Source organism: Dendropsophus ebraccatus, chromosome 7 (assembly GCF_027789765.1).
Source record: "Dendropsophus ebraccatus isolate aDenEbr1 chromosome 7, aDenEbr1.pat, whole genome shotgun sequence".
NCBI classification, from domain to species: domain Eukaryota; kingdom Metazoa; phylum Chordata; class Amphibia; order Anura; family Hylidae; genus Dendropsophus; species Dendropsophus ebraccatus.
This window is the reverse complement of record NC_091460.1, coordinates 81,264,513-81,291,423: the sequence shown is the minus strand read 5'-3', so window position 1 is coordinate 81,291,423 and position 26,911 is coordinate 81,264,513. Positions and strand designations below refer to the sequence as shown.

General features: G+C 44.2%; 1 protein-coding gene across 1 annotated transcript in view; it reads left to right on the top strand.

Moving 5' to 3' along the window:
• The window catches only part of ANXA10 (annexin A10), a 70,893-nt gene extending 47,019 nt beyond the window's left edge, over positions 1-23,874 (top strand). The window contains exons 7-12 of the mRNA XM_069977833.1: positions 2,187-2,240; positions 4,350-4,443; positions 5,765-5,860; positions 9,595-9,653; positions 13,459-13,581; positions 23,636-23,874. Coding sequence (XP_069833934.1) covers positions 2,187-2,240; positions 4,350-4,443; positions 5,765-5,860; positions 9,595-9,653; positions 13,459-13,581; positions 23,636-23,704 — 495 coding nt within the window. The 3' untranslated portion in view covers positions 23,705-23,874. The remainder of the gene's footprint in view (positions 1-2,186; positions 2,241-4,349; positions 4,444-5,764; positions 5,861-9,594; positions 9,654-13,458; positions 13,582-23,635) is intronic.
• The last annotated feature ends 3,037 nt before the right edge of the window (positions 23,875-26,911 follow it).

Sequence of the window (26,911 nt, the reverse complement as noted above, 5' to 3'; positions counted from 1 at the left end):
GGGGATTTTTTTGAACCGTGACCCAGTTCCTCCGCACGGCGTCAGTCTATTCCCGGGCACCGGCCCAAAGCACTTGAGGTGGGCCTGTCCGCTCCCAGTGTGACGAAACTTCTCCTCTCTGTGATGCGGCTCCATTGATTTTAATAAAGCTGTGTCACAGAGGGGAGGGCAAAACACCACACGGACGGACCCAGCAACAATGGCTGTACTTTGTACGGGGTGGAACACTGACTATTCTTGTATGGGATCCCAGACGGAGAATATACACATCGTATATGCTCCGGCCGGGATCCCATGCGGCGCCGCAAAGAACTGACATGTCAGTTTTCTGCAGCCGTAATTCAGTGAATTGCGGCCGTAGAAACCCATGTCAGTTCACAAAATGAAGGGAGCGGCTCCGGCCTCTCGCTTCATTGTGCGCTATGGGAAGTTCTGATGCGGGCGCGCATCTGGCCGGTACTTAATGATCTTTGCAGAGACCAGCCGTTGCGTGACCCAGCCGGGTCAAGGAATGGACAGTGTCTTACGCAGTGTGCACATAGCCTAAGACTGTTATGTGTAAGGCCTGTCAGAATATTTTTGCAGACCATATTTTGAGTCTAAAATTTCCAGTCTGCAATCCACAGAAAATTGCCCATAGTGCATCTGTTGTATCATCTGTATTTTTTTCAGCTCTTTAAGGCTAGGTTCACACTATGTAAAAATGATGGCTGTCTTTCATATCAACAACCATCACTGTGCAAATAACATCTATTATTTAAAATATAATGGAAGTTAATAATGGCGGATGCTATCATAAAAGACAGCCATCATTATTACATAGTGTGTATGTAGCTTACAAGTGGAAAGTACTTGTAAAAAAGGAAGAATGGTCAAAGTGATGACGCTATCTAGAATTAAGGATTCATATTATTTAACCAGATTCAAAATATGGCTTACAAAAATATGTGTGATTAGGCACGTAGAAACCAATGGGATAAAAACATTTCCAACTTCCCGCTGTGGTACCACATCATTCCCTCTTACTTAGCACTCTGAGTTGCATCTTATCGGCCTGGGCTTTGTCAATTGGCAACATGATTCAAATAGAAAATAGTATTAGAAATTGCTGTTTTGTAGCTGGGTCAGAGGTAATCACTCAGGATGAAAGGTTCAGCAAGTAGCAAGTAGCACATTTTCAATCATAGTTGCTAGTCATAGCCAAAATGCATTAGCTAGCTACCACCTACCATAAATTATGGTTAAAGTGGCAATATCGTTCATGTGACAAACGATTATATACTTTCATGGCTCCCCTAGACTAAAATATTGTGCATAGCTGCACTTATTGGCTAAGGTGATTATTTGATGTTAGAAACAATAGCAGAGGTATTAATAGAAACAGGATACACTTTGCATCTTATTCTTCAGTTTTTCTATAAACCTGGGGGATCGGTGCATTGAGGGTGGTAGTCCTGCCCCCAGGGCACCAATTCACCTAATTAGAATATGAATTAAACTACAAAGTACATGAAAATGGCGCAGGTGATGAAGGTAAGAAAAGTACCTTAATCTTTAGCGCCTCCTGCGCTATAGGGGCATATCACCAAATTAGATGCTTCCCTTTTATGGCTATGTTCACACTATGTAAAAACCACGTCCGTATTTTGAAAATAACGGCTGTTGCTTTGCTCAAATACGGCCGTTGTTATGAAATACGGACGTGTTTTTTACGTACTGTAAACCCGGCCTATGAAAGTTTTATCTACAACGCTCCCTAAAGATTTTTAGTGTCAGGATAGTGGTGCAAAAATGCAAAGCTTAAAACTACTAAAGAAGGAAAAATCCTAAGGAAACCCAAATCTGATATTATCCAGCGCATGTATGCAAGATTATGTAGGGATCTAAATTACTTAAAATCCATTGACCTTTTTATCTCTCATTGATTCTTCATTGTAATTTTACTGGCCACGCATTTAATGGTGCTTTTCCTTGTATATATACTGATGTCTCTATGTCCCTTGATATCGTGGAAGGTGCCCCTGAAGCTAATTTTCGGATTTTTATCAATAAAAACTTGCATTACAACACTTACTGTATCCGTGCATATGAGAGTTTATTCCATCACTTTTATCATGGGATGTAGCCATACTGGAGCCTACTACATCACAAAACATTGACACATTGAAATTCTCTCTGTATTACAGGCAGTACGAGAGGAAGGATATGCAGATCCTGGCATGGCAGCACAGGATGCCATGGTATGTTAAGAACTACTTACCTGATACTGATCCCATTATTCATTTTTTTATTATTCAGTTATTCCATTATTCCATAAGACTTTTAAAAGATATCACTATTCAACATTAAGATTAGTTACCATGTGAGTAATCATTTGACGTAACAGCCATTAGACGTTTGTTAACAATTTTCAGGTAGAAACGGGTGATTTTAAAAATTTTTATCTTTTTATTTTTACATTTATTTTTATCTTTACATTTATTTATCTTTATTTTTTTTTCTTTATCTCCTAAAAAATGGAGGACTAAAAGGGGTTTCCCATCTAGTAAAAGTGACTACCTGGACCTCTCCTGCCTGCTTGTGGCCACTAGAGGTTGGCCGGGTACTGAAAACGAAGCCGAAGTGCGAGAGTTATACAATGTGCGTAACTCCCATTAACTTTAATTGGAGATGCACAAATTACGTAGTCCCACAAGTTATGCTGTTTTCATGACTTATAAAGCTATGTAAACAGTGAAGCTTAGGGGGCTGTGCAGGTTGCACAGCTCCCATTTAGACAATAGGAGTAGGGATGGTACGAACCGAGTTCGGTTCGGGTTCGTAAGAACCCGAACCCTCGGTAATGATTCCTGCTGTCTGCCCACTCCGTGCAGCAGGCGAATCCAGCGGGAGGACCACCTGGAAAACTCGGATACAGCCATAGCCATAGGCTGTATCCCAGTTTTCCAGGCGGTCCTCCCGCTGTATCCACCCGCTGCACAGAGCGGGCAGACAGCGGGAATCCGAGGCCGAGCGTTCGGGTTCATCCGAACCCGAACCCTCCGAGGGTTCATCCGACCATCCCTAAATGGGAGTTACACAAATTGCATAACTCCCATGCTTCACCTCTTTTTAGCTTTACAGCCTTACCGACAAATTTGGTGTAGATTAGGAGCAATCTTGCAAAGTGGCAATTTTTTGAGGCTTTACTGTATACTATGTATAGCAACCCTATATTTAGAGAGGACCACCCCTTGAGGGAATGAGGAAATATATAAAGCAGCTTTTCCTGTGTGTGCAGTGGATGCAGCCAGTCTCTAGCCTCCATGTCCTGAACTACTCACAACTAGACTAGAAGGAGCAGGTGGTCTTTTAGTTTCTAACTAAATATTCACCATACACACAGAAATACTGCTAACAATGCCAGATACCTGTAATATAGAAGTCAGCCATAGTGATATACAGGGGCTCACACTTAGTGATATAGATTGGTCACTGTGAGGGCCAGCCAAAGCGCACACAGCCTGCTGCAGCCATAGCATATACACACACAGCCTGCTGCAGCCATAGCACACACACAGCCTACTGAAGCCATAGCACACATACACACAGCCTGCTGCAGCCATAGCACATACACACACACAACCTGCTGCAGCCATACTATACACACACAGCCTGGTGCAGCCATAGCACACACACACATACATACAGCCTGCTGCAGCCATAGCACACACACACATACAGCCTGCTGCAGCCATAGCGCGCACACACACACAACCTGCTGCAGCCATTGCAAACACAATGCTCTGCAGCCATAACACACACACACACAGCTGCAGCCATAGAACACAGAAGAAAACAAACACTCTTCTCCCAGAGAGAAAACACCACATTGTGGACAAAGGTTACTGCTTCACTACTTATGTCTTCTCCTCCTACTCTATATTACACAGGATATCTTCATATTACACTGGTACTCATATACAGTCATCCAGCATTCAGGAAGAGAACAGCACAGATCTCCCCCCACACACAATGGACTCTTCCAACTCAGAAACAAACTGCCAAATAGTGATCTACAACTTTTCCTCGACCACCCTTATCTAATAGGGTCAGTGTCCGATTATAATGTTGCTCACAAAATATATTGATGAGCAAAACGTATAAAATTCATATCAAAACTCAATTCTAAATTTATTAAAGATTTTTTTAAGGCTGGAGTCGGAGTCGGTACATTTTTTCCGACTCCAGCCAAAATTATCTCCGACTCCACAGCCCTGGTACTGTATATAAGATGGATTCATATGCCACTGTATAAGAGGCTCTACAGCTTAACATGGTAGTTGATAATGTCTCCTGTTATGTCCTAGGTTCTTTGGGAAGCATGTCAACGAAGAACAGGGGAGCACAAAAACATGATGCAAATGATCTTATGTAATAAAAGCCATCAGCAGTTATGGATGGGTAATGTTCCTTTGCTACTAAATGTTTCGATAAGAATAAGATTTTATTGACTAACGATATTGTATTAGATGCATGAAGTGCCCAGAAATGGAAGTTTAATCAGGAAATCGGGAAATGCCACACTTTATTATAAAGTGGTTAATCTCTTTTATAATAGACAGGAGCAGATATCTGTGATTTACAGTATATTATCTTATAATGCAGTATATTCTCCAGTGAATTGTCAGGAAACCATTACCATACAGTTTCAATAGCTGTCGACCAAATGTTTGTTTGGCTTACAGTTATGGAAAGGGTAGGATATAGCGAACTGCTCTGACGGCAACTTATGTCTACCAGAATGGGATCAGGCTATTCAAATCCAACATATCCAACATTTCTCTTCTTAAAATCCTTTAGGAAGAGAGTTGGGAAGCCACCACATACTTTAGACAGTCAGCCAAACCCAATGACATCAGGTTGTCTCTGCACTCTGCTGGGAGAGTTAACCCCAGTGAGGTCGCCAGCAATTTGACCTCAAAGGGAGCAGGCTGGCATTACAGAGTGCAGTGCCAGCCGCCCAGGAACACTGTTTACATGAGGAGGGGGGAAAAGGGAGTTCAGAGAGGGAGGGAGAGAACAGCTAACACACAGATTTCTGTGTCTTGAGCAGAAGGCAGTAGACTGATCAGATAATAACATTTGAGAAGTAATTCTCCAGGAGGAGAAATTATTAAACATGTCTTTTACCAAATCAGATAACCCCTTAAATAATGAGACTTACAGTAAAAAAAAAAATGGAGCATGGTAGTGATAAAATTGATACTAGTCATGTCCCTTTGTATCCAATTTTTAAACAATTTGAAAGTCCTTTATTATTGAGCTGCCATTTATTAAATTGCACATATTGCCAAATTTATGGTGGATTTCATTTGATACATGCCATCAGCCACTCGTTGTGTCTGTTCCTGCTCGTGATGTCTCCTGTATTCAGCAGTACCCTGCTTGTTTGGGATGTGGCTTTCCTGCCCTCTACATGTTAGACCCACTCAGCCAGTCAGTGGCTGAAGGGGGACCCCGCTATGGCTGCTGACTAACTGAGCAGGCCTAACACGTCACATCTTAGGTCCCTGCTCCAAGGCACCCAAGCTGCGGGATACAGGCACCAGCGCTTGCATTGGGGAGGTGAGAGCATGTTACTTCTTTCATCCTCCCACTTCCCAGCACTCTGCCAAAAATCATCCCAGCGCGGAGTTCTCCTTTTATTAGAAATTACATTGAGGAAAAACTGTGCATATTGCATGCAATACAAAATATTTAAAAGTGCATTTATCATTTTAAGTTTTTCAGGAATTTCAAAATATTTCTGGACAGGACATAGCAGCAGCCATTGAAGAATGCTATGATGGAGACTTTCAAAAGCTTCTCTTGGCAATAGGTAATTGACTGAAAAATGATCTTATCCCATATGTTGGCTAAACTTTTAACACAAGTTTACACTAGAATTCTAAGAATTAGAGCTGTTCTTGTAAAAGGAAAATGTTGCTTAAAGCAAAACTCACCTGCACAGTCCCCGACCACAGCCACTCCGTGCAGGACTCCAACAAAGCCGAAGATGAACCGGCTGTCAATTATCTTTAGAGAAGGCCGGGGGCGGCCTGGTGACAAAGTGGTGGCTGGAGAGCGGGGCAAGAGCAGATGGTGTCACAGACCTGCCTCTGCAAAATAAAGTTTGTTTTTTACAAAGATGCAAAATCACAGAGTAGCGCTAAAGGTATCTATGCAATGCTTGTGTAGTATAAGTGAGAACTGGCGCCCGAATATACGCATACCTGCCCTGTCAGTTTCCCTTTATCATCACAATACATTTTCAATACACTAGTTTTTATTGCTTTTTTACTCTGTATCTGGGGCCGACATATTAGCTCGTTATACAGGTAATACAGCAACCAAACACTCTCTGCAGAGCAGATCTGGGTCTCCTAAGACCCAACAGCTCCTGCAACCACATGGTCACCAGGACAGGAAGCCTGAGGCCGTCTTCATTTGATCATTTATGACCCACCCCTGTGTGTACAGTAATCGGGAAGGTAATCACTCTCTCCGGAGAGCCCAGCTGTTCCAGACTGCCCGCCGCTTGCTGTTCTCTCCTGCAGTCACATGAATTTCGTGCCACTGAAGACTTTGCAAGGATGTTTAGGATCATCTGTGCAGAGTTGCTTCCATAGTCTATGGGTGGTCTATGATCGCTAAAATTTTTTATTTTTGCCAGACATATCTTTTAAACAAATATAATGTTCCGAAATTACAAAGTGGAAGTAGTGAATTTATGTCATATAATCAGGGTCGTAGCTAAGGGTTCAGCCTAGAGGGAGCAAGTGAGTCTCAGTGGGCCCCTAACCGATTATATTACCCATAGGGAACCTCAGTAGATGACACTGCTTTCCGAATAATAAAGGGTATTTTCTACTACATTACTCATAGTGAACAGGGACTGAGAACATTGGCAAAGACTTTCTACATTATATATATATATATGTAACCATGTAAAAATTAAAAGGGTTATCCAGCATTGCAAACATAGCTGCCTTTTTCCAGAAACAGCGCCGCTCTCCTCCAAAGCTTGGATGTGGTAGTGCAGCTCAGTTCCACTAAAAGAGAATGGACCCAAGTTGTAATACCACAAACAACATAGAGGAAGCTATGGTGCTGTTTCTGTTTTCTAGTTAGCCATCCATCCATTCATTCTTCTATCTCTTTATCTCATATCTATCTGTCTAATATCTATCGGGCAGCATGAGGACTACATCATAGCTGATGGTCAATGACCAAATTAGCAACACCAGAAGGGTATACCCGCAGTACCAATAGATATAGTATAGTACAAATGCTGGGTAATAACAATAAATAGTCCCATGCAGTTCAAGGCAACTTTACTAAATAATCTATATACCAAAAAGCCAGACTACTGCAACATAACTAAATGGAATAATTACTTTACTAATTCATAGAAACAATGCACAATAAAAAATGTAGGAGAAATCAGCACCGATAATCATGGTGTACAGGGTATATGAGAGCAGAGTATTTATGCCTCCATGTAGTATTCAGACCCAATTTTAGCCCTCGTCTAGTTTGCAGGGTCCCTCTATGCTCTCATATAGTAAAAAGGCCACCATCTATACCCTAACAAAGTAGATTATCCCCCCTTGTTCCTCCATATAGATGATAGACCCTCCCTGTGCACCCCCATATAGTAGTCAGGTCCCTTTGTACCTTCATATTGAAATGCAGCTTCTCTGTGCATCCATATGGTAGTTAGGCATCTGTGCCCCAATATAGTTATTATTTCCCTCTGTTTCCATTTAGTAGTAGTTAGGCACCTCTGTGCCCTCATATAGAAGTTACACTCCTCTCTGTGCATCTATCTGGTATTTAGACCTCTTTGTGCAGGCAATCCCCCCTGTACCTCCAAATTAGGTGCCCCCTTTTCAGTTAGCCAGCACATCCCGTACCCCAACCCCCATAGATAACATCCTTCATCCACCATCACTCGCGTCCCACAGCTCTAAGGGAGGGAACGGCCTCTTGTGTCCACAAAAGTGATTGGCAGGGTGGGGAGTAAATGCTCTCCTCGCTTTGTCAATCACCCTGCAGCATTCAACTGTATGTTCTCCTCGCATACAAGCGCATACAGTTACAGATAGTCAGACACAACATTCGGTAGCTGTGTGGGCCCCCCAGGAGCACTGGTTGCTGGCCAGGGGCCACCTACAGCCAAAAGACATTTGTTAAGTCTGCAAAAGCAATAGCTTTTGCGGACAGCATTAACTGGCAAAATCTTCAGTGGGCCCCCTGCCTGTGTGGGCCCGGGAGCTGCCGCCCCCTCTGCCCCCACCAAATTACACTACTGCATATAATAGCTTAAAATACAAATAGGGTTTAATTTATTCAGTGTGCTGAGGCTTTCACACTTCACTATGACTAATGCTTTGAACCCTTACAGAGAGGATTCATTTATATAAATGCTATTTCCTCCTAGGATAATACTCTTTGTTATTTTGCAAGTTGCTTAAGGCAGAAAGCATTACTATAAAATGTCATTGTACACAACAGCTCCTGCTTCTGATTCTACAAATCATATTTGTTGGGTCAGTTGTTGTCTAGATTGTTACCATGGAAAGAGATTTGTGTGAAAATTTCTATCTATTCCATCGGCTTCTTGAGAAAGGTGACAAGTAAGGTACATAGTAACCTTCATGGACAGCAACTCACAGAGATACAAGTTATAATTAAAAGGGTTCCCAACACACAGACAATAGAAATGATCACTTCTTCTTTGAGTATGTAACAATACAGCAAAGAGAACAAGAGAACACTAAACATACTGCAGATATATATAAATATATATATATATGTATATATATATATATATAATATATATATATATATATATATATATATATATATATATATATATATATATATATATATATCTCAACCCCGAAAGACTACTCCATAGAATTGCTCGAGGGAAAAGGGAACATTTTAGACAATCCCTTCCTCTTATAGCCCTTGATAGAAAGCAGTGTTCCAGAGTCCTTAACATAAATATTACCTATGTGCTAGAAGGTATTCCCGTCATTGCTGATATATCATATAGGGAAAAGTTTTGATCAGACACCGTTTCGGTATTCAGACCCCCACCAATCGTGCTTCTTTCCATGGTTGGCTGTTCTATCCGACCTGTTGCAGGAGACAGACTCCATAGACTTACTATAGGACCCTACTACTGCAATGAATTGGATAGAACAGGAATCCAGAGAAAGGTGGAGTAATTGGTGGAGCTCTGAGCACCCAGTGTAACATGTCAAAAGTTTTTTTTAAAGCGACAGTAACACTTAAGACTCTATTACATGAAGTGATTATCAGCCTGTTGAAAGACAGGTCAGCGCTCTCTTGCTCCCTCTGATCTCCGCCACCCAATAGCAGCAGTACACAATATAAGATACCATTGTCTGATGGCCTCTTTGTGTAATAGGTGAAGTATTGCAGGGCAATATAGGGCATGAAAGGGAACATGTGATACCATAACAGTAGATGCATTGTCATTTTCCTAGTCCTAAATATAAAAAAAAAATCATTTATCTTACATTTCTGTATATTTTTCAGTGTCATGTGTTCGGGACAAGTCATCCTATTTTGCATACAGATTGTACTGTGCAATTCACGTAAGTGTATATTCTTTATTACAACCTGTGTGTACTATAAATATAAAAGCTAAGAGGCAACACACAACCTCGTTCAGAGGTGTTCTGGGCAGGGTAAAATATTCTGAATCTGTCACTCGCGACCCCCATTAGGCATATTATGGAATTATTTGTGCAGCCATAGTCCTGGCATGACAGGTGGCAGTTCAGGCCATCAGAAGTGAGGTCAGGCGGCATCTTGTGGCTATAATAAGGATGCAGAAATGCATCTGTAATACACCTTGGTCACACCTGCCTTAGGGTGGGTTCATACTGAGGAATTCTCGCGGATAATGTCCACGGAATTCTGCTGTCTGTCCGCGCGCCTTTCCGCTGGCGTCACTTCTTTTGGAGGATAGCGGAATACGCCGGCCCATAGAATGGTCTCTATGGAGCCGGCGGAAAGGCGTGCAGCCATGCGCGCAGACAGACAGCGGAATTCCGCGGACATTATCCGCGAGAATTCCTCAGTATGAACCCACCCTTAGGGTACATTCACACAGTGCAGAATTGTTGCAGACATTTCTCTTACTGTACCATTCTAAACAAGGTTAGGGGAAATCCATGTTCCTGCAACAAAACAACCTCATTCACATGAATCAAACAGATTTTCCGTCACAGACATTTCTGTAAGAAATCTGACATATGTGAGTATAGCCTTTGGGTACTGTGTACACAGCAACCCTAACTAGCTGAAGGCTTCAACTCTCTCAATGATAGAGTCTCACTAGGGATGAAAACTACAGCAGGGGTCAACCATATGCTTTTACCAAGTGATAAAGAAACTTTTAGCATGTCAGATTTGCATATTGCCTTAAAATAATACATCTCAAACACCTGAACCACTTTGTCTCATACACTTTGACGTTACACAATGACTATTTCTAAGCAGATAAAAGGCAATAGATAACTGGGTGCTGTAGTAATATTACTAGATTAAAAAAAAAAAAATAACCGTACATCTAATAATAAAATTCCATTACTGCAGCAATACTTTTTATATGGACTTTGCTGCCACCTGGTGTTAAAATGTTCTAATTCAAGCAAGAAATTTAATAGCTGCAGATATACTGGGTGCAACTACTGGATTATTGACAACCTAAAGTTGTTCACCCAGAGATCTCCTTTTATTAAGTGGTAAAGGAAACTAAACATCTTTAAGCCTGGATCCTTTACACTACAATGACTTCAGTGGGACCGACTACTTTAAAGACAGGAAACACCCAGATGACTAGTAGAACTGCGTTTGCATACAACACGGGACCTTTTCAAAGTACATTTGGGGGATATACCAAGCAGGGATGCAGGCAAGCTATATATGTTTGAAAGTGTGTTAGGGGATATATTAGTACGGTTGGTTAGCGTTATAGTGATTTTTATGATGACTGGTTCACTTTAAAAAGCCACCAAAACACTAAAGTGATGGTGGTTCAATGCAGAACCCATTTTAAGTATTCTATAATAAACTACAAAGATTCCTCTAACAATTGGTTTGCATCTAAGCAACCAACAATACAGAGAAGTTTAGTGCTTGATGGCAGGCAGCATGAATCACTGGATCACAGATGGCATTGTTTTTTTTACAATGAAACGTAAAACAAGAGCAGAGAAAAAAGCAGTTCTAAACTTATTGAGGATAAAAGTTCCAGACTTTTTGCAAATAAGTATATATGCCGGTATAAACTAATCATACTGAATAGCCCACTCATATACAACATTTAGTGGATACTGTGTATCACTGGTTTAAAAGAAAACCCTTTAGCCAGTTCTACCTGGAAAAGCATTTATCAGCATGTTGTTATTACATAACAGGAGGAAATTCAGAGCGGAACCCCTGCTGCAGATTCCGTTTGGAATCCCACCTGCATCAGTGTCTCAATGTAATGTGTTGACATGTCCGTTCTTTATGCGGAGAGTAGCAGAAAGTTGAGGCGCAGAACACATTACATTGAGACACTGAGGCAGGCGGGATTTCGAGCGAAGTCTGCAGCAGGGTTTTTTTTATATGTACTGGGTAGGAGTACATGTCTGCCTCTTTTCTCTCTATGAGGATGTTCAGCAGGCTGCACTGCATGACGGCATCACTAAGTACAGACCACGGCACTGGCTGCCATCTGCCAGGTTGTAGGAGAAGGAGGGTGATGTTTGTATGGGTCTAGGCAGGGCTTTTGGCTTTACCAAATGGGCATCAATACAAACTATCTGAAAAGGCAAGGGGCATTGTCGTGTGGAACATTCTTGAATTAACATTAGGTTCTGCATGTTAAATTGAGTGGTCCCTAAAGATACAATATGCCTTTTTCATTTCAGCTGTGTTTGCCCCACTGTTCCTTAGTATTCAGGTGTTGCACAGTACATAGGTGAGGTGCATGTTACATTGTTGTTTTGTAATTTACTTCTATTAAAACTTTCTATAAAAATATCAAGTCTTCCCATACTTATCAGCTGCTGTATGTCATGCAGGAAATGTTTTATTTTCAGTCTGACACAGTGCTCTCTGCTGACATCTCTGGCTGAGACAGGAACTGTCCAGAGGAGGAGAGGTTTTCTATGGGCATTCATAGAAAACCAAGACAGAGTTCCTGTCTCGGCCAGAGATGTCAGCAGAGAACACTGTGTCAGACTGAAAATAAAACATTTCCTGCATGATAAACAGCAGCTGATAAGTATGGGAAGACTTGAGATTTTTTAATAGAAGTAAATTACAAATCTATATAACTTTCTAATATCAGTTGATTTGAAAGAAAACCATTTTCACTGGATAACCCCTTTAAATAGTGGCCTTACAGACCTGCAGAGACAATTCCTATGTAAGGTGATTAAGTAGCCCCTCCTAGACCCATAGCACCACAGCAGGACTGACTGATATTCAACAGTCACTTTAGCACAATCCAGACTGGTGGGACCTTCAGTAGTGTTGGCTTTCCTAGCTCCAGTTTGTGGCCTACTCAGGGAAGTTAGAAAAAATTAGCAGCAACTCTATGCCTCTGTTCACACTGCAGGTTGCACGCTGCATGTGGCTTAAGTACAGAAAAAAAAAACCCAAAAAGTGCAACAGCAACCTACAGGTGCAGATGCTTACCATATATACTCTCCCGGCGTAGACACAATAAAATCCTGCTCTATAGATTTTAAAAATTAGGATCTTAGCAAACTAATTGATCATACAGATCATACAGAGTGCACCATGTCACCACGTTAAGGTGTCCTCAGAGACATGTGAGTTTGAAAATGCTAGAGTAGGGACCATGTCTCTGAAGATACCTTAACATGGTGATATGGTACACTGTTTGATCAAATAGTTTGCTAAGATCATCATTTTTTAATATCTACAGAGCAGGTTTTTATTTTGTGTACACTGAGGGGAGTATGTACTGTAAGCGCTTGCACTTGTGGGTTGCTGTAGCACTGTTTTGTTTTGTTTTTGTCTGTACTCAGGGAAGATATCTACTATTAAATAAAACTATTTTTTTTTAAACCACAATGGTGTGAGTCATTCAGAGCTGAACTCCTCTTACACATATGTTCTATTAGTGTATATAAATACACGTCAATGGAGGTGCTCTTCTGGACTTTATAAATCATGAAAGCTCATTCATTTGAAGAGGTGTTGATCAGTGGTAACAAGTGGTTAGGGAAGCTGAAGCTGCAGCCATCAGCTGATCAGAATGTTGGTTTTAAGAAAGGATTTTTCAGTTGGGATAACTTTTTAAAGTTCTATTTTACTGGACTGCGTTCTACGTTGTTTTTTATAGGTAACATGGATTTTTTCCTTTGATCTCTTTAGGAGTTTGGTTTCCACAATAAAACAGTTATAAGAACCATCGTAGCCAGATGTGAAATAGATCTCATGACTATCAGACAGAGATACAAGGAAAGATATGGAAAATCCCTCTTCCATGACATTAAGGTAAATCTGAAGACACCATATTTTATTAAATGGTTTACCATCAATTGTGCCCGAAGCAAATTACTGCTTGGGAAAACTGCTCAATGTTTTCCTTTCTGTATTGACCTCTGATAGAGGCTTACATGGGGCTTCTTCAGTAGTGTGGAACAGGTAAGTGGTATATGTGGTGTCTGCTTAATTTTGTGATATATGACACTTTGGCTCAGACATTTTGGTTATAATCACACATGGGGGAGATTTATTAAGACAAACATGGTCCTCAAGGACACAGTCCCTGTTGACTAGATAACAAAATGTTTTCCCCTCTAAAGCCCCTAATACACAGGGCGACGAGAGGGAGCAAGAAATCTTGCTCCCCATTCCCCGGTCGCTGCCGGAACTATTACACACATCGGCAGTGAGCGGGTAAGAGCCGTGGGGGCCTGCGATCAACCAGGCAGCCCATAGAAGATAGGAGCAACAGCAGCAGACCGCTGCTATTACACGGAGTGACGGCAGCATATCGCTACTATCTAGATCGTTGCCGTTTCAACATGTTAAAAGACAACGATCAACTGTCATTGTGCATGTCGTCTGATCGTTGTCTTCTATTACGCTAAGCGATAATCGTCGGTAACGTTCTATATCAGCCGAATACGGACAATAATTGCTTTGTGTAAAAGAGCCTTTAGGCTGCTGGAGTGGGGCAGATACAAGGGCCTGTCTGACCCCTTTAGGTCAGCACTTTTTTTTAAACAAAATTTATTGAGTTTTTAGGAATATACAGGAGAATTGTACAGACATGGTGAAGTAACCCTCCACCTTTGATAATCAGAGAGCATAGACAATAGAAAGAAATACAGCTCGCACTGTGAACTGTACATAGTGACCATAGACTGGTAAATAAACATATTCACAAAGCAAGAAGAACATATCCCCCCCTCCCCAACATAACAACACCCCTCCCCCCCCATGTCTGCAGTCTAACATCTCTAGCACGAATTAGAAGGTACGACAATAGAAGAAAGTCTAGAAGCCGCTAGCCGGCTATCATCTAACTTCAATATCCCTAAAGTCCCAGCAATATCTCTAAGGAGATACCATTTGGTGTCTTTAAACGGTAATACCACTTGTTGAATTTCTGAATGAGACAAAAAAGTGCAAATAAAGGTCTTCCATTTTTTGAAAAACCCCATTGTGGACTTTTCTTTAGTGCGGCATACCTCGATTTGATCATGGAACATGTATTTCCTGACCTGGGCCACCACCTCGTTGATAGACGGCATCTGAGGTATCAACCAGTGAGCGAGAAGGCACCTCTTAGCTACCAACACAAAAATATGGGTCAAAAGTGACAGCGTGACACCAGGTTGGGAAATATGTAACACCAGAAAGGCCGGGTCTAGAGGAAAGTGGACCCGCAACTTGGAGGATAGGAGATCCTTCAGTTGCCCCCAAAAGTGGCGAGTGAGCGGACAGTGGACCAGGCCATGAAGCAGGTCTGTTCCAATGGCATTACAGTTAGGACACGCTTCAATCCTATCCGGTCTCTCAGGAGTTTTTGGCAGGGTAAATCCGTAAGTAGCGTGATGTATAAGTCTAAACTGCGTCTCCCGCCAACCTTCACTGATAACTGCCTTCCGGACCACTGACCAGCCTTCTAGAATAGATTTGGTCAGGTCTTCCAGTCCCAGCTTCGTCTCTCAATACCTAAAGATCCCCTGGGCATACAATTTGGATGCTTCTCGACGAAGCGCCCAGTATAGGTAGAAAAGGGAGTGGATCGGAGATTCCAATTGTATCATGTCTTGTACAAGATTAGATTGGTAGAAGGCTTTAACAACTCTCAGGCGGGATTTTACAAAGGACATGACCTGATGATACAAGAGGAAGTGTCCCTCCTCCAAGTTAAAAGTCTCCCTGAGTTCCACAAAGGAACGATACCTGTGTTCAGTAGGGTGAAGGAGATGTTGGACTTGTAAAATGCCCTTAGACTGCCACACCCGTAGCGCCCAATCCAAATGTCCCACATTAAGTTCAGGATGAGACCACAATGGCATATATTTCCTTATATACATTGGTAATCCCATATCTTTAAGCCCAATTTTCCACGCGGCAATCGAGTCCCGGAGTAGAAGACTGTGCTTAACATGGGGTGGGAGGGCAGAGTATTTGGTGAATAAGAGGGCCGGAAGCAAATGAGATCCTGCCAAAGCCGCTTCTAGCCTATAGTTAGAATAGGGCCCCCCCCCCTTACCCAGTCAAATCCATGTCGAAGCAAGCAGGCCACATTATAACGACGGACATCAGGGAAGTTTAACCCCCCCTGGTCTCTAGAGAGCTGCAATTTTTTTAAGGCAATACGAGGCCTCTTCCCCCCCCACCATATAAACTTGGTAAAGGCTGAGTTAAGCTTGGTAACATCACTATGTGTAAGCAAGACAGGAATGGTCTGCAAGGGGTAAAGGACCCGGGAGAAGGCCATCATTTTAAGGAGGTGGCATCTAGCCATGACCGGTAAAGGTAAAGTCCTCCACCGGTCAAGGTCCTGGTTGATCGACTGGAAAAGGGGGGGGGGATTTAATTTGTACAGGGATCCAGGGGTCGTCCCAACCACTATCCCCAAATACTTGAGCTCCGTACGAGAGATCTTCACCGGGACCGATCTCTGCAGACCCAAACGTCTTCCTCCCAGATCCAGCAGGGTACTCTTGGTCACATTCACTTTAAACCCTGACCGTATCCCAAAATCGCGTAGGCACTCAAATATAAGAGGAAGTTCACTAGTTGGGTTATCCGTGAACAATAACACATCGTCTGTGAATAGAGCAGTCTTAACTGCCACCCCCACAATACGTATCCCGTGTAGCTGGGTATGGTGAGTAAGGACTCTAGACAGGGGCTCCAGAGCAATGTTAAACAATAAAGGTGATAAAGGACACCCCTGTCTAGTTCCCTTATGAAGCTGGAAGGGAGAAGACAAAAAGCCTGGTGTGCCCACCCTTGCCTGGGGATGAGACTATAAGTGTGTAAATAGGACATGAAGGGACCCTGGAAACCCATCTTATGCATCACTGACCACACCCACTCCCACCGCACATTATCAAAGGCTTTTTCAGCATCTAGTGATAAAATGGCGGGGGAGGGGTGTAGGTCAGGATGGAGCTGGATTTCATCCAAGACTGCTAAAACTTTTCGGAGATTGGTCACCGCCGATCTGCCCTTTACAAATCCCACTTGGTTGGGAGAGATGAGGCGAGGTAAGATGTCAGACAGACGCTCAGCCATAATTTTGGACGCAATCTTTAAATCTATATTTATCAAGGAGATCGGGCGATATCCCCCTGGTACCGTAAAATCTTTATCAGGCTTTGGAAGCACCTTGATAACTGCGGTGTTAAGAGAGGGGGATACCTCCGATCCCTGGAGATAAAGGTTTTATAATGTCTGTAGGGTATTACCAATCTCCGAAGAGAGCAACTTATAAAAATCGCCCGTGTAGCCGTCTGGCCCCGGTGCCTTGTTGGGCTTGAGATCTTTTACGGTCTTACTGATCTCGTCTAGCGAGATGGGGGCATTCAGGGCTGCTAGCTCCTCATCCGTCAGAGTGGGGAGGCGAGCCTCCTGTAACCAGTCCCTTACTGAAGAGGCCGGGGGGGTATCTGAGTACAGACACTCATAAAAGGACCGTAAGAGATTATTGATCTCTTCAGGATGGATGTGAGGAGCCCCTTGAGGATCTTTTAAAGACTGAATATGGTGTAATTTGTAGGGGCCTTTTGCAAGTTTCGCTAGCAGTTTGCCAGGTTTATTGCCATAGCGAAACAGAGTAGCCTCAAAATGAGACCTGCTAAGATTCTCCTTGCGTTCTAACCAGCTTTCGTATGTAGACTTGGCAGACTGCCAGTGATCCTTGGCCTGGGATGTCGGCGACAGCAAAAAAGCAGTATAGGCCGTCCGCAATGCATCGCTATGTGTTTTGAGCTGAACCGTGATTTTTTTTTTAAGGCTGGAAGTATAGTCCATTATACGCCCCCGTAACACGGCCTTGGCTGTTTCCCAGAACAGCTGTGGATCAGAAGCATGGGCTGCATTGTCAGACGCGTATTCACGCCACCACATAGTTAGGAAGGATTGAAAGTTTTCGTCCCTAGAGAGGCCATATGGGAACCTCCATATATAGTCTGTACCCCTGGGAACGGTGTCCTGAGTCTTCAATGTTAGCCTGTGTTAACCGGGGCAGCAAAGAGTCGGACACGAAGAGGTAGTCAATCCGCGACCATGAGTTGTGAGGATGGGAAAAGTGTGTGAATTCCCTGTCGTCAGGACTGAGCCACCTCCACGCGTCCGTCAAAGCTACCGCCCGTGACCATAGAGATAATGTAAGATCACGACTGCGTAAGGGGACAGGTGTAGGCCTACCAGATTTTCTATCTTCCAGAGGAGACATCACGGTATTAAGATCGCCCCCTACCACCTTATGAGAGACCGGATCGGACAGGAGCACTGAGGTGAGGGAATCAAAAAAAGCAGTGTTAGTGTCATTTGGGGCATATACATTCATAAACACAATGTCTTCAGAAGCAAGTTTCACATGTACTTTACATACCCTCCCCTCTGTGTCAGACCAGGAACTGACCACTTCATGACAGAATGACTTGTGAAACATAATAAGGACCCCTGCTTTCCGATCTACAGCTGCAGATCCGTACACTTTTCCCACCCACCCCTTGCACATACGAAAAAAGTCGTCCTCAGCCAGGTGAGTCTCCTGAAGAAAGACCACGTCTGGAGATAACTTTTTCAAATGTCTCAAAACCATATTCCGCTTGTGCGGAGAGCGGAGACCTTTAGTGTTCCATGAAATCACTCGCACCATGGTAACTCGCACAAAAAGATGAACCAATAAAGTATAACATAACAAGGGCCAACGTTAGACTGCAGACATTCCCTTCCCCCCCCCCCCCCAAAAAAAGAGAAACCCCCCAACTGAACATTGAGTAACAACTCCCTGAGCAGAAGGAATCCAAAGAAGGCATCACAACTTCCAATCATGGGACTAGAGACTTCACTTCTTCCCATGCTGGATCACCTATAAAATCAAAAAGTGTTGGGTCTTAAACTATAAAGCTCGCTATACAACAGCTGTAACGAGACCAGGCCTTGCCCGAGCTCCTTGGCCTTGTATCATACCTTTATGAGATCAAGAGAGGAGAAAGTAGACGGAAGGGAAAAGGTAGGAAGGAAAGGAGACATGAAAGCAGGAAGATTACAACTCAGTCAGGTATATTAGATAAACTGGCGGAGCGTTGACTCTGTGGAAGTTCAGGCCATGCATCTTGAACTGCAACCCTTGGAGAGGCATCCGAAGCTGGCTTTTCCCCGACAGGATTGCGAGTGTCCTCACGAGGCGAGCGGCCTCTTGTAGACCCTGAAGCCACTGCACTAGGCACGTCGATCAGGTAATCCTGGAGACCGTCCTCCGCATCTTCGGCCGTAGCAAAAGATTGTATGGATCCATCAGGGTAGAATACTCATAGCACAGCCGGGAACATAAGGGCAAAGCACACTTGTTTCTTGAATAGGGCTGTACAAATGGGGGAGAACAGCTTCCTTTTACGAGATACCTCGGCTGAGAAGTCCCCAAAGATCAACAGCCGGTGGCCATCCAGGCTAAGGCCATCTGGTCTGTTCCGGAAGGCTCTCTGTATCGCCACCTTATCTGTAAAATCCAGGTATTTAACGATCACCTGTCTAGGTCTGTCTCTGGGCGCCAGGCCGGGATGGACATCTTTGTCAGGAGGAGAGGGGCGAGATTCAAGTCCCAGTCTGTGTGCGTGTTCCACCTTACAATGATGCGTTATGCCCAACAATGAGGGAATAGTCACCTCACACAGCTGCACCAGATCTTTCTGCCTAATCGATTCGGGGCCGCCCACCACCCGCAGGTTATTTCTTCGAGATCTGTTTTCAAGGTCTTCTACCTTGTCACATAGGCGCTTGTTTTCCCTTTCCACGGCCACCACCCGGGAGGACCACAAATCAGCAGAGTCCTCGACCGCACTTATCCGCTCCTCGGCAGCGGTGAGGCGCGTCCCGTGGGCCTTCACTTCCGCTTGTACCTGTCGCAGGGCCTTAGTTACGGCCGCGGTAACGGAATCATGGAGTTCGGGTGTGATCCGCTTCACCACCTCGGCAGCGAGGGCGGCATAGTCTATGACGACGGAGTCTCCGTCCTCCTCCCCGTCTGAAGATCCCCTCTCCGATCGGTCCACTGAGGCAGCTCTAGTTGAGGTGGGGGACGCCGCCATGTTGGCGTTCCCGCCGGTCAGCTTGCGGGTCGACACACGGCCTTTATTCTTGGCCGACTTGCCCTTTTTCTGTATATATCGGTCCATCGGGGTCATCCACTGCACCGGAGGCAGAGAAACACTCCAGGTGAGGCGTAGTGCGGGTGTTCGGGCAATATACGCTGCGACTGCTGAGCGGAGCTGAAGTGCTGCGAGGCTTACAGCATGGCGCCGGAACCGGAAGTCCAGCACTTTTTTAACTTATGCTTTCTTCTATGCGCAGATAATGCAGAGCAATTACATTAAAATTTCATGTAGATAAGATGCAAAGACCAAAATAAAGGGATTCTTTTTCTTTTTATTCTCTGGCTTCCTGCACTGTTTATTGTCTATACAACAAATGCCATATGGTGTTCTTCACATATTTAATTCACAATAAAGATTTATAGTTTTCTTTTTTGTCATTTCCTACTATAAAACATCTCAGTTGCAGCATATTTTAGCCAGAAGGGGTAATAATCCTATTTGGCCATTTTGCTGATTTGCAGCACGTCGCTTAATCCAAAATGTCAAATGCTATTAAAACAGCAAATTCACTTTTTTCCCTCTGATTTAGTAAGACTTTGCAGCAAACAGAGAAATCCAAATGTCTCTCATGACTTGTTTATTTGCAAAGAGATGTTACACTGGATATTAAAATCCACAATACATATGCAAGAGCCCTGCTAATTTCATCGGAATGGCGGTGCACTTTATGTGGCACTGTTTACCTATTCATTTCTGCAGTATGTGCTTCAGTAAGAGGATAAAACATACATTTTACTATAGTGAAAAAATATTATGACAGACCCATTAACAGGGAATTACACTTCTGAGTTCCAAAATTAAAGGGGCTGTCCAGATTGTCCGCTAATTCATGTTATTATACCTTTCCTAATACTGAGCTCAAAACTGCCTGCATAGACATAGTGAAATAATAAAATTCTGTTTGCTTATAGCCACCATTAAAAGGATCTCAGGACCTTACTAAATACTAATTCTACATTGAATTCATTAGTAAAATAGTATGCATTTAGCTCAAAAATCCTTTGTTTTCCAGTAATTTATGTCTATACAGGGGATCTAGAGTTCAATTTAAAGGTAGCCATACACATTATCCAAACCCACCAATTCTGTCAGGCACTATCCATCTAATGTGGATGTCGGTCCTCTGGCTCCCCCAGGACAGATAAGGACCGGGCATGTTGCATTTCAAATCTCTTGTACCCCAATGATAAGACCTATCGGAGGTGTCTGGCATCATCCTCCTCCCATTCAAAACATGTATGTGTATGGGGGGTGTCAGGGCTACCTGGGCGCCCCGTGCTCTGGGTTGCCGTCGCACCCGCTCTCCTGGCTCCTCTACTCGTATGCCTGGGCCTCTCTCTTCGGTCCCCTGCGGTGCCTCACGGCTCCTGCACTCAAACAATCCGCTATAAATGGCTGCACCTCCCTGACCCCTCATGCTTCCCATAGTGTGTGGTTAAAGCTCGCCCATGATTCCTGCCCATGTCTGCTGTTTGTGGTTCCTGCTTCCTGGGGTTCCAGCCAGTGATTGCTGTCCTGGTTCCAGCCATGAGTCCTGCTGTGTTCCAGCCTACAAGTCCCCAGCTGCACTTTGCTAGCCCCCTCTAGGAAGCCAGGCCAGAGGTAGCGACCTGGGGGTTGCCCGCTGCAGCAAGTCCAACCCGCCTTGTGGTGGGCGCTGGTGAAGACCGGCGGCCCCTTAGACTTCGCTCCCTGGTGCAGCTTTGCCCCAACTAGCTGTGGTACAGCAGATCCATAACTCTTGTCATTACAGGGGGATTGGGAAAGACAGCTATTGACTGAATGAATGTTTGGCTGAGCTTTAGTAAAATAAAGCTCCAACTTCTAGGAAGATGTTTTATGAAATTAATCATCACAGTATTGTGGATCTGTTCAGATAAAAGAAAAAGGCTGGGTATGTATGGTGTATTTTTTTACACTTTTATTGGCTCAGGAGAAAAAAAATGTATGTCAAAAGCCAAAGCAAATTTCAGTTCTTTACTGTGCCATTTTAACATGTGTAGAGATAATCCAAATGTCTACCAATGAAAGCAATATCATTAAAGGGGTATTCCCCCCAAAATTATTTTTGCACTTTTACGTTGCCCACCCATAGCTTTTCATCTTTCCAATATCAATGTATTATGGATTCTGCACAGTTTTGCTGTTATTTAGATGCATTCACCCCCACCAAACGCATAGAATCATCAAATATCAGTCCAGTTCACTCCGACACCGCTCCCTGCTCCTGCCTAGCAACTCTAACCCTGCCCACTTAAGTGAAGGAGGACACTGAGACAGAGACAGCTGCTGCTGAACACTATCTCCCTCCTAACACTGTGTGCCTCCCCACCCCTGAGCTCACCTGTGGCCCCCAAAACTGTGCCCCTCCCCCCCCTGTGACCCACCCCTGCCGCACTTCCCCCACCATGGCTCACCCTCGGCACCTCCCCCCCCCCCCCCCGGCTCAATGTCACTACTTCAACTCAGCAAAGTTGAGGCATAGCAGAGTTGAGGCAGTGACATAGAGTTGAGGCAATGACCTAGCAGAGTTGAGGTAGTGATGATAGCAATGTCACTGCCTCAACTCTGCTATGTCACTGCCTCAACTTTATGTCACTGCCTCACCTCACCTCTGCTATACCTTGTGGATATCAGCTCTGCTACATCATGGACCAATCAGGAATAAATATTATGTGATGGTAGATGTAGTTTTCTGGCCAGCGCCATGTTGGATATAGATCAGCTTTTTTAAAAAACGTGTAACTAAGGAACAGCAGCAGCTAGAAAGATGGGAGATGGCTCAAAATAGTCGGGCTTGGTGAGTAAGACCAGCTAGGTTTGGGAGCAATTTATTTTTGGAGCTCTTGGGGGAATACCCCTCTATTGTTGCTTTGCATTGCTACAGTTCTAGGATCTACTTTGAGTTTGTAAATTTTTCCCTGTGTGTGGGCTTTATCCAGCTATTCTAGATTCCTCCCACAATCCAAAAACATACTTGTGGGCTAACTGGCTTCCCATGAAAATTAACCTCTAGCATGAGCATATATGTGCCTCCAAAAGGGAAATTAGATTTTGAGTCCTATTGGGGACTGATGCGGATACTGGGAAGCTCTTAGAGCGCTGTGGAAGATGGTATTGTGCCCACTTATTCTTAGTTTCCTAGGCTGTGTTCACACCTGCAGTGGAGGCTCTATTGGGTGCCTGAGCAGGCTCAGTGAAAAAAATAGTGTATGCTGTGCTGGTTCTTTCCAGTAAAAATGATGAACACAATACCAGAAACCCCCCGGAACCCCATTTCAGTCAATGGAGTCCAATGGGCACCACTGTTGTTTGCTAGGCAACCGATAAGCTGGGATCATTTTTTTCAGTCGATCTACTCCAGTAGTAGACAAAGTAAAGCAACTGAATGAATAATGATGGTGTGAACCCAACAAAAAGCGTCAACGACATAACTTCAGTTATAAAAACAGGGCATATAAAGAGAGTGTTAAGACATTACAGTAACAAGGCTTGGAGCCTGAAATTTAAAAGGCACATGGTAGGTTGCCTGTTACAGATTTTGCACTGGGGCCGAGAAACCTAAAGTAGCAATACAAAAGAAATGTGGGTGACAACTCATGAAGAAATTGTAATACTTGTATAGTGTGCGCGGAAATCATATAGATGAGATGGATAATGTGAGAACAAAACTAATGAGATTATAATTTCCTTTGCAGCACTATGCTTCAGGACACTACGAAAAGGCACTGCTTGCTCTTTTAGCAGGTGATGGACAAGACTGGTGAGGAGAAGAGAAATCTCTGCGAGAACGTCTATCAAATAAGTGAATGAATATCTTAAATGATGAAAAATGATCACAGACTTGCCACAGAATGTGTATAATTGAATCATAACATGTTCATAATCTTAATTGATGAGCCTAATAAAGAGTCATAGAAATTCCCATAAATACTAATTTATGTAAAAGATCTGTGCTTCCCCAGCAAAACACTGAATGATGTTGCCTCATAATAATAATGCCCAGCGGGCACTGTGCCACGTCTGTACTATATGATTCAGCAGCTTTCCGTTTACACAGTCTTTTCTTTAAAATAGTCTCCCATGCTGTTTGTTAGAATATTTACAGTGTCAGTTTACTTAATGTTTCTATATATTATAGTAATTGCTGCCTCTAAAAGTGGGAGAAGTGACAATAATAATAATAATCTTTAACAATAATCTTTGTACAGCCCCAACATATTCTGCAGCAGTTTACAACACAGAGAGTAAATATACAAATTAGATCAGACAATACGGAGTAACAAACTAACATATCAAAGGAGGAGCGAGGGCTCTGCTCATAAGAGCTTACAATATAGAGCAAGGAAATACTAATGTGCAGCAGTATTCATGTCAAATGCAGCGTGCAAGCAACAGGCCACTGGGAGGAATGAATGGCCGGCTATACCATTATACTGCCTAACTTCCAAGACAATGGGGAGGCAAATGCATGTTGTGAGCATTGGGTGCAGGCGAATCATGCCCACACGCAATGTTCAATAGCTGCCAGGTGCCTGATGAAGAAAACCGTTGTGTTTTTAAAATGCGTTGCATTGGAATAAAGAAAATCTTTCTGCATATCCATACGATATCCAGGATTTCTTTTGCAACCTAGGAGATAACAAGTTGGCACCTTCTGAGAGGGTTTTGCTCCAATAACTCCACTTGTTCTTCCCTATTATTTTCCTTCCAAAAATCTGTGTCAGATTTGTTTCCATGTTCCGTTCTCCCCTCGCACCTTCACGCATGATAAGATACACAACCAGGCAGTTAATGATCAATAGAAAAGTCTGTTCTGCTGCTTGTTACTTTCACATCCCATTCCATAATAAATCTGGAAGCCTCGGTAGCCTTCCATCTCTGTCCAACATAACCACATTCATATTAACACATTGGTGTAGACTAAAGCATATTTCTCCCAATAGTCACAGTAACGCTATATACAGTATACAGTATGAGACCAGTGATAACCGGTAACACTATATATAGTATACAACATGAGATCAGTGACAACCGGTAACGTACTAATACAGTATGAGATCAGTAATATCGGTAAGGCTGGGTCCACACTACCTTTTTGCAAAAATACGGATGCAGTTGTGTGCATCTGTTTTGATCCATTTTTCGATTAACTTTCATTATGAAAAAAACGGATCAAAACGGATCTTTTTTTTTTTAACTGACACAAAAATTAGGTTGATCATTACTGTGCGACTCAGCTTCGCTGATTCTTGTCTGCCGCATGTTCCTGTCTTGGTTGTACTGTCCGGCGCCGTAGCTCCTCCGATCCACTGTGGGCTCTGAGCCCCATTCGGACCACTACTACCATCAGGCAGACCTACACTGCCCAGCCGCCCATATACTGCACCCACCATCACAGACCCCTAGATAAAGGTGTCACAACCTAAACGTCTGAACTTTTGTCTGATTTCACCTGTTACTTAAATAAAAATGTGCACAAGAGCACTTGTATCCTAAACCTAATTTTGGTCATATCGCCCAGCCCTAAGATCAATGATAACCGGTAACACACTATATACAGTATAAGATCAGTGATAACCGGTAACACACTATATACAGTACACAGCATGAGATCAGTGATAACCGGTAAAGCCCCTATTACATAGGGCAACGAGAGGGAGCAAGCGAGCGCCGACCTGTTAGGTCAGCGCTCGCTTGCTCTTTGTTCCCTGCTTGCTGCCAGCGCTATTACTTGTGTCAGCAGTGAGCGAGTAAGAACCAGGGGGGGCTGTCCAGGTGATCACTAGATTGTCCGGGCAGCCACTAGAACAGTGTTTCTCAACCTGCGGTACGCGTACCCTCAGGAGGTATGCGCTGCAGGTTGAGGGGGTACGCAGGAGGGTGGATAAATAAACGTTGGCTTTGAGTGCCGGGACACAGCTATGATTCAGCAATGTCCCAGCACCAGTCACCTCTGCAGCTCTCTCCTTCTTTCCCCCAGCAGCTGCAGCAGCTCATCAGCGTTCTGTGGGGGACAGGGCATGGAGCTGCTGCCGGGGAAAGATGGAGAGAGTCAGGGTGAGCAGGGTTTTCCCCCAGCGGCTGCCGGATCCGGGAGCAGCGGCATTACTATCCCGGTCGGCAGCAAGATAGTGGTGGGGGTGACAGGAGGTGAGGGGGTGACAGAGGAGGTTAGGGGGTGATGAGGGTAAATTTAGCATCGGGGGTACAATCGGGGCAGGAGGGTCCTATTCCGTCCTGAGAGCGGTCCGGCCAGCTGCCAGAGAACCGGACCGGTGATGAGTCATGGTGTGCGGGCCTACCCCGCCGCCCGGGCTCTGACAGGAGTGGAATGTGGACCTCCTGTCACCCCCTCACCTCCTTTGTCACCCCCACCACCTCCTCTGTCAACCCCATCACCCCTCACCTCCTATTTCACCCCCTCACAGCCCCCATCACCTCCTCTCTCAACCCTATCACCCACTCTCTTCCTCTGTCACCCCCATCTCCTCCTCACCTCCTCTGTCCCCCCCCTCACCTCCTCTCAGCCCCCATCACCTCCTCTGTGCCCCATCTCCTCCTCTCAACCCCCCTCACCCCCCCTGTCACCCCCATCACCTCCTCTGTCAGCCCCATCACCTCCTCTGTCACCCCCATTACCCCTTCACCTTCTCTGTCACCCCCTCACCCCATTACCTCCTCTGTCACCCCCTATCACCTCCTCTGTCACCCCCATCACCCCCTCTGTCACCCCCTCACCTCCTCTGTCACCCCCCTCCAACTCCTCTCACCCCATCACCTCCTCTGTGCCCCCCAATCACCCCCTCTGTTACCCCTCACCTCCTCTCAGCCCCCATCACCTCCTCTCAACCCCCATTACCCCGTCACCCCCTGTCAACCCCATCACCTCCTCTGTTACCCCATCACCCCCTCTGCCCCCCCCCCCTCACCTCCTCTGTCACCTCCATCACCTCCTCTCAGCCCCCACATCC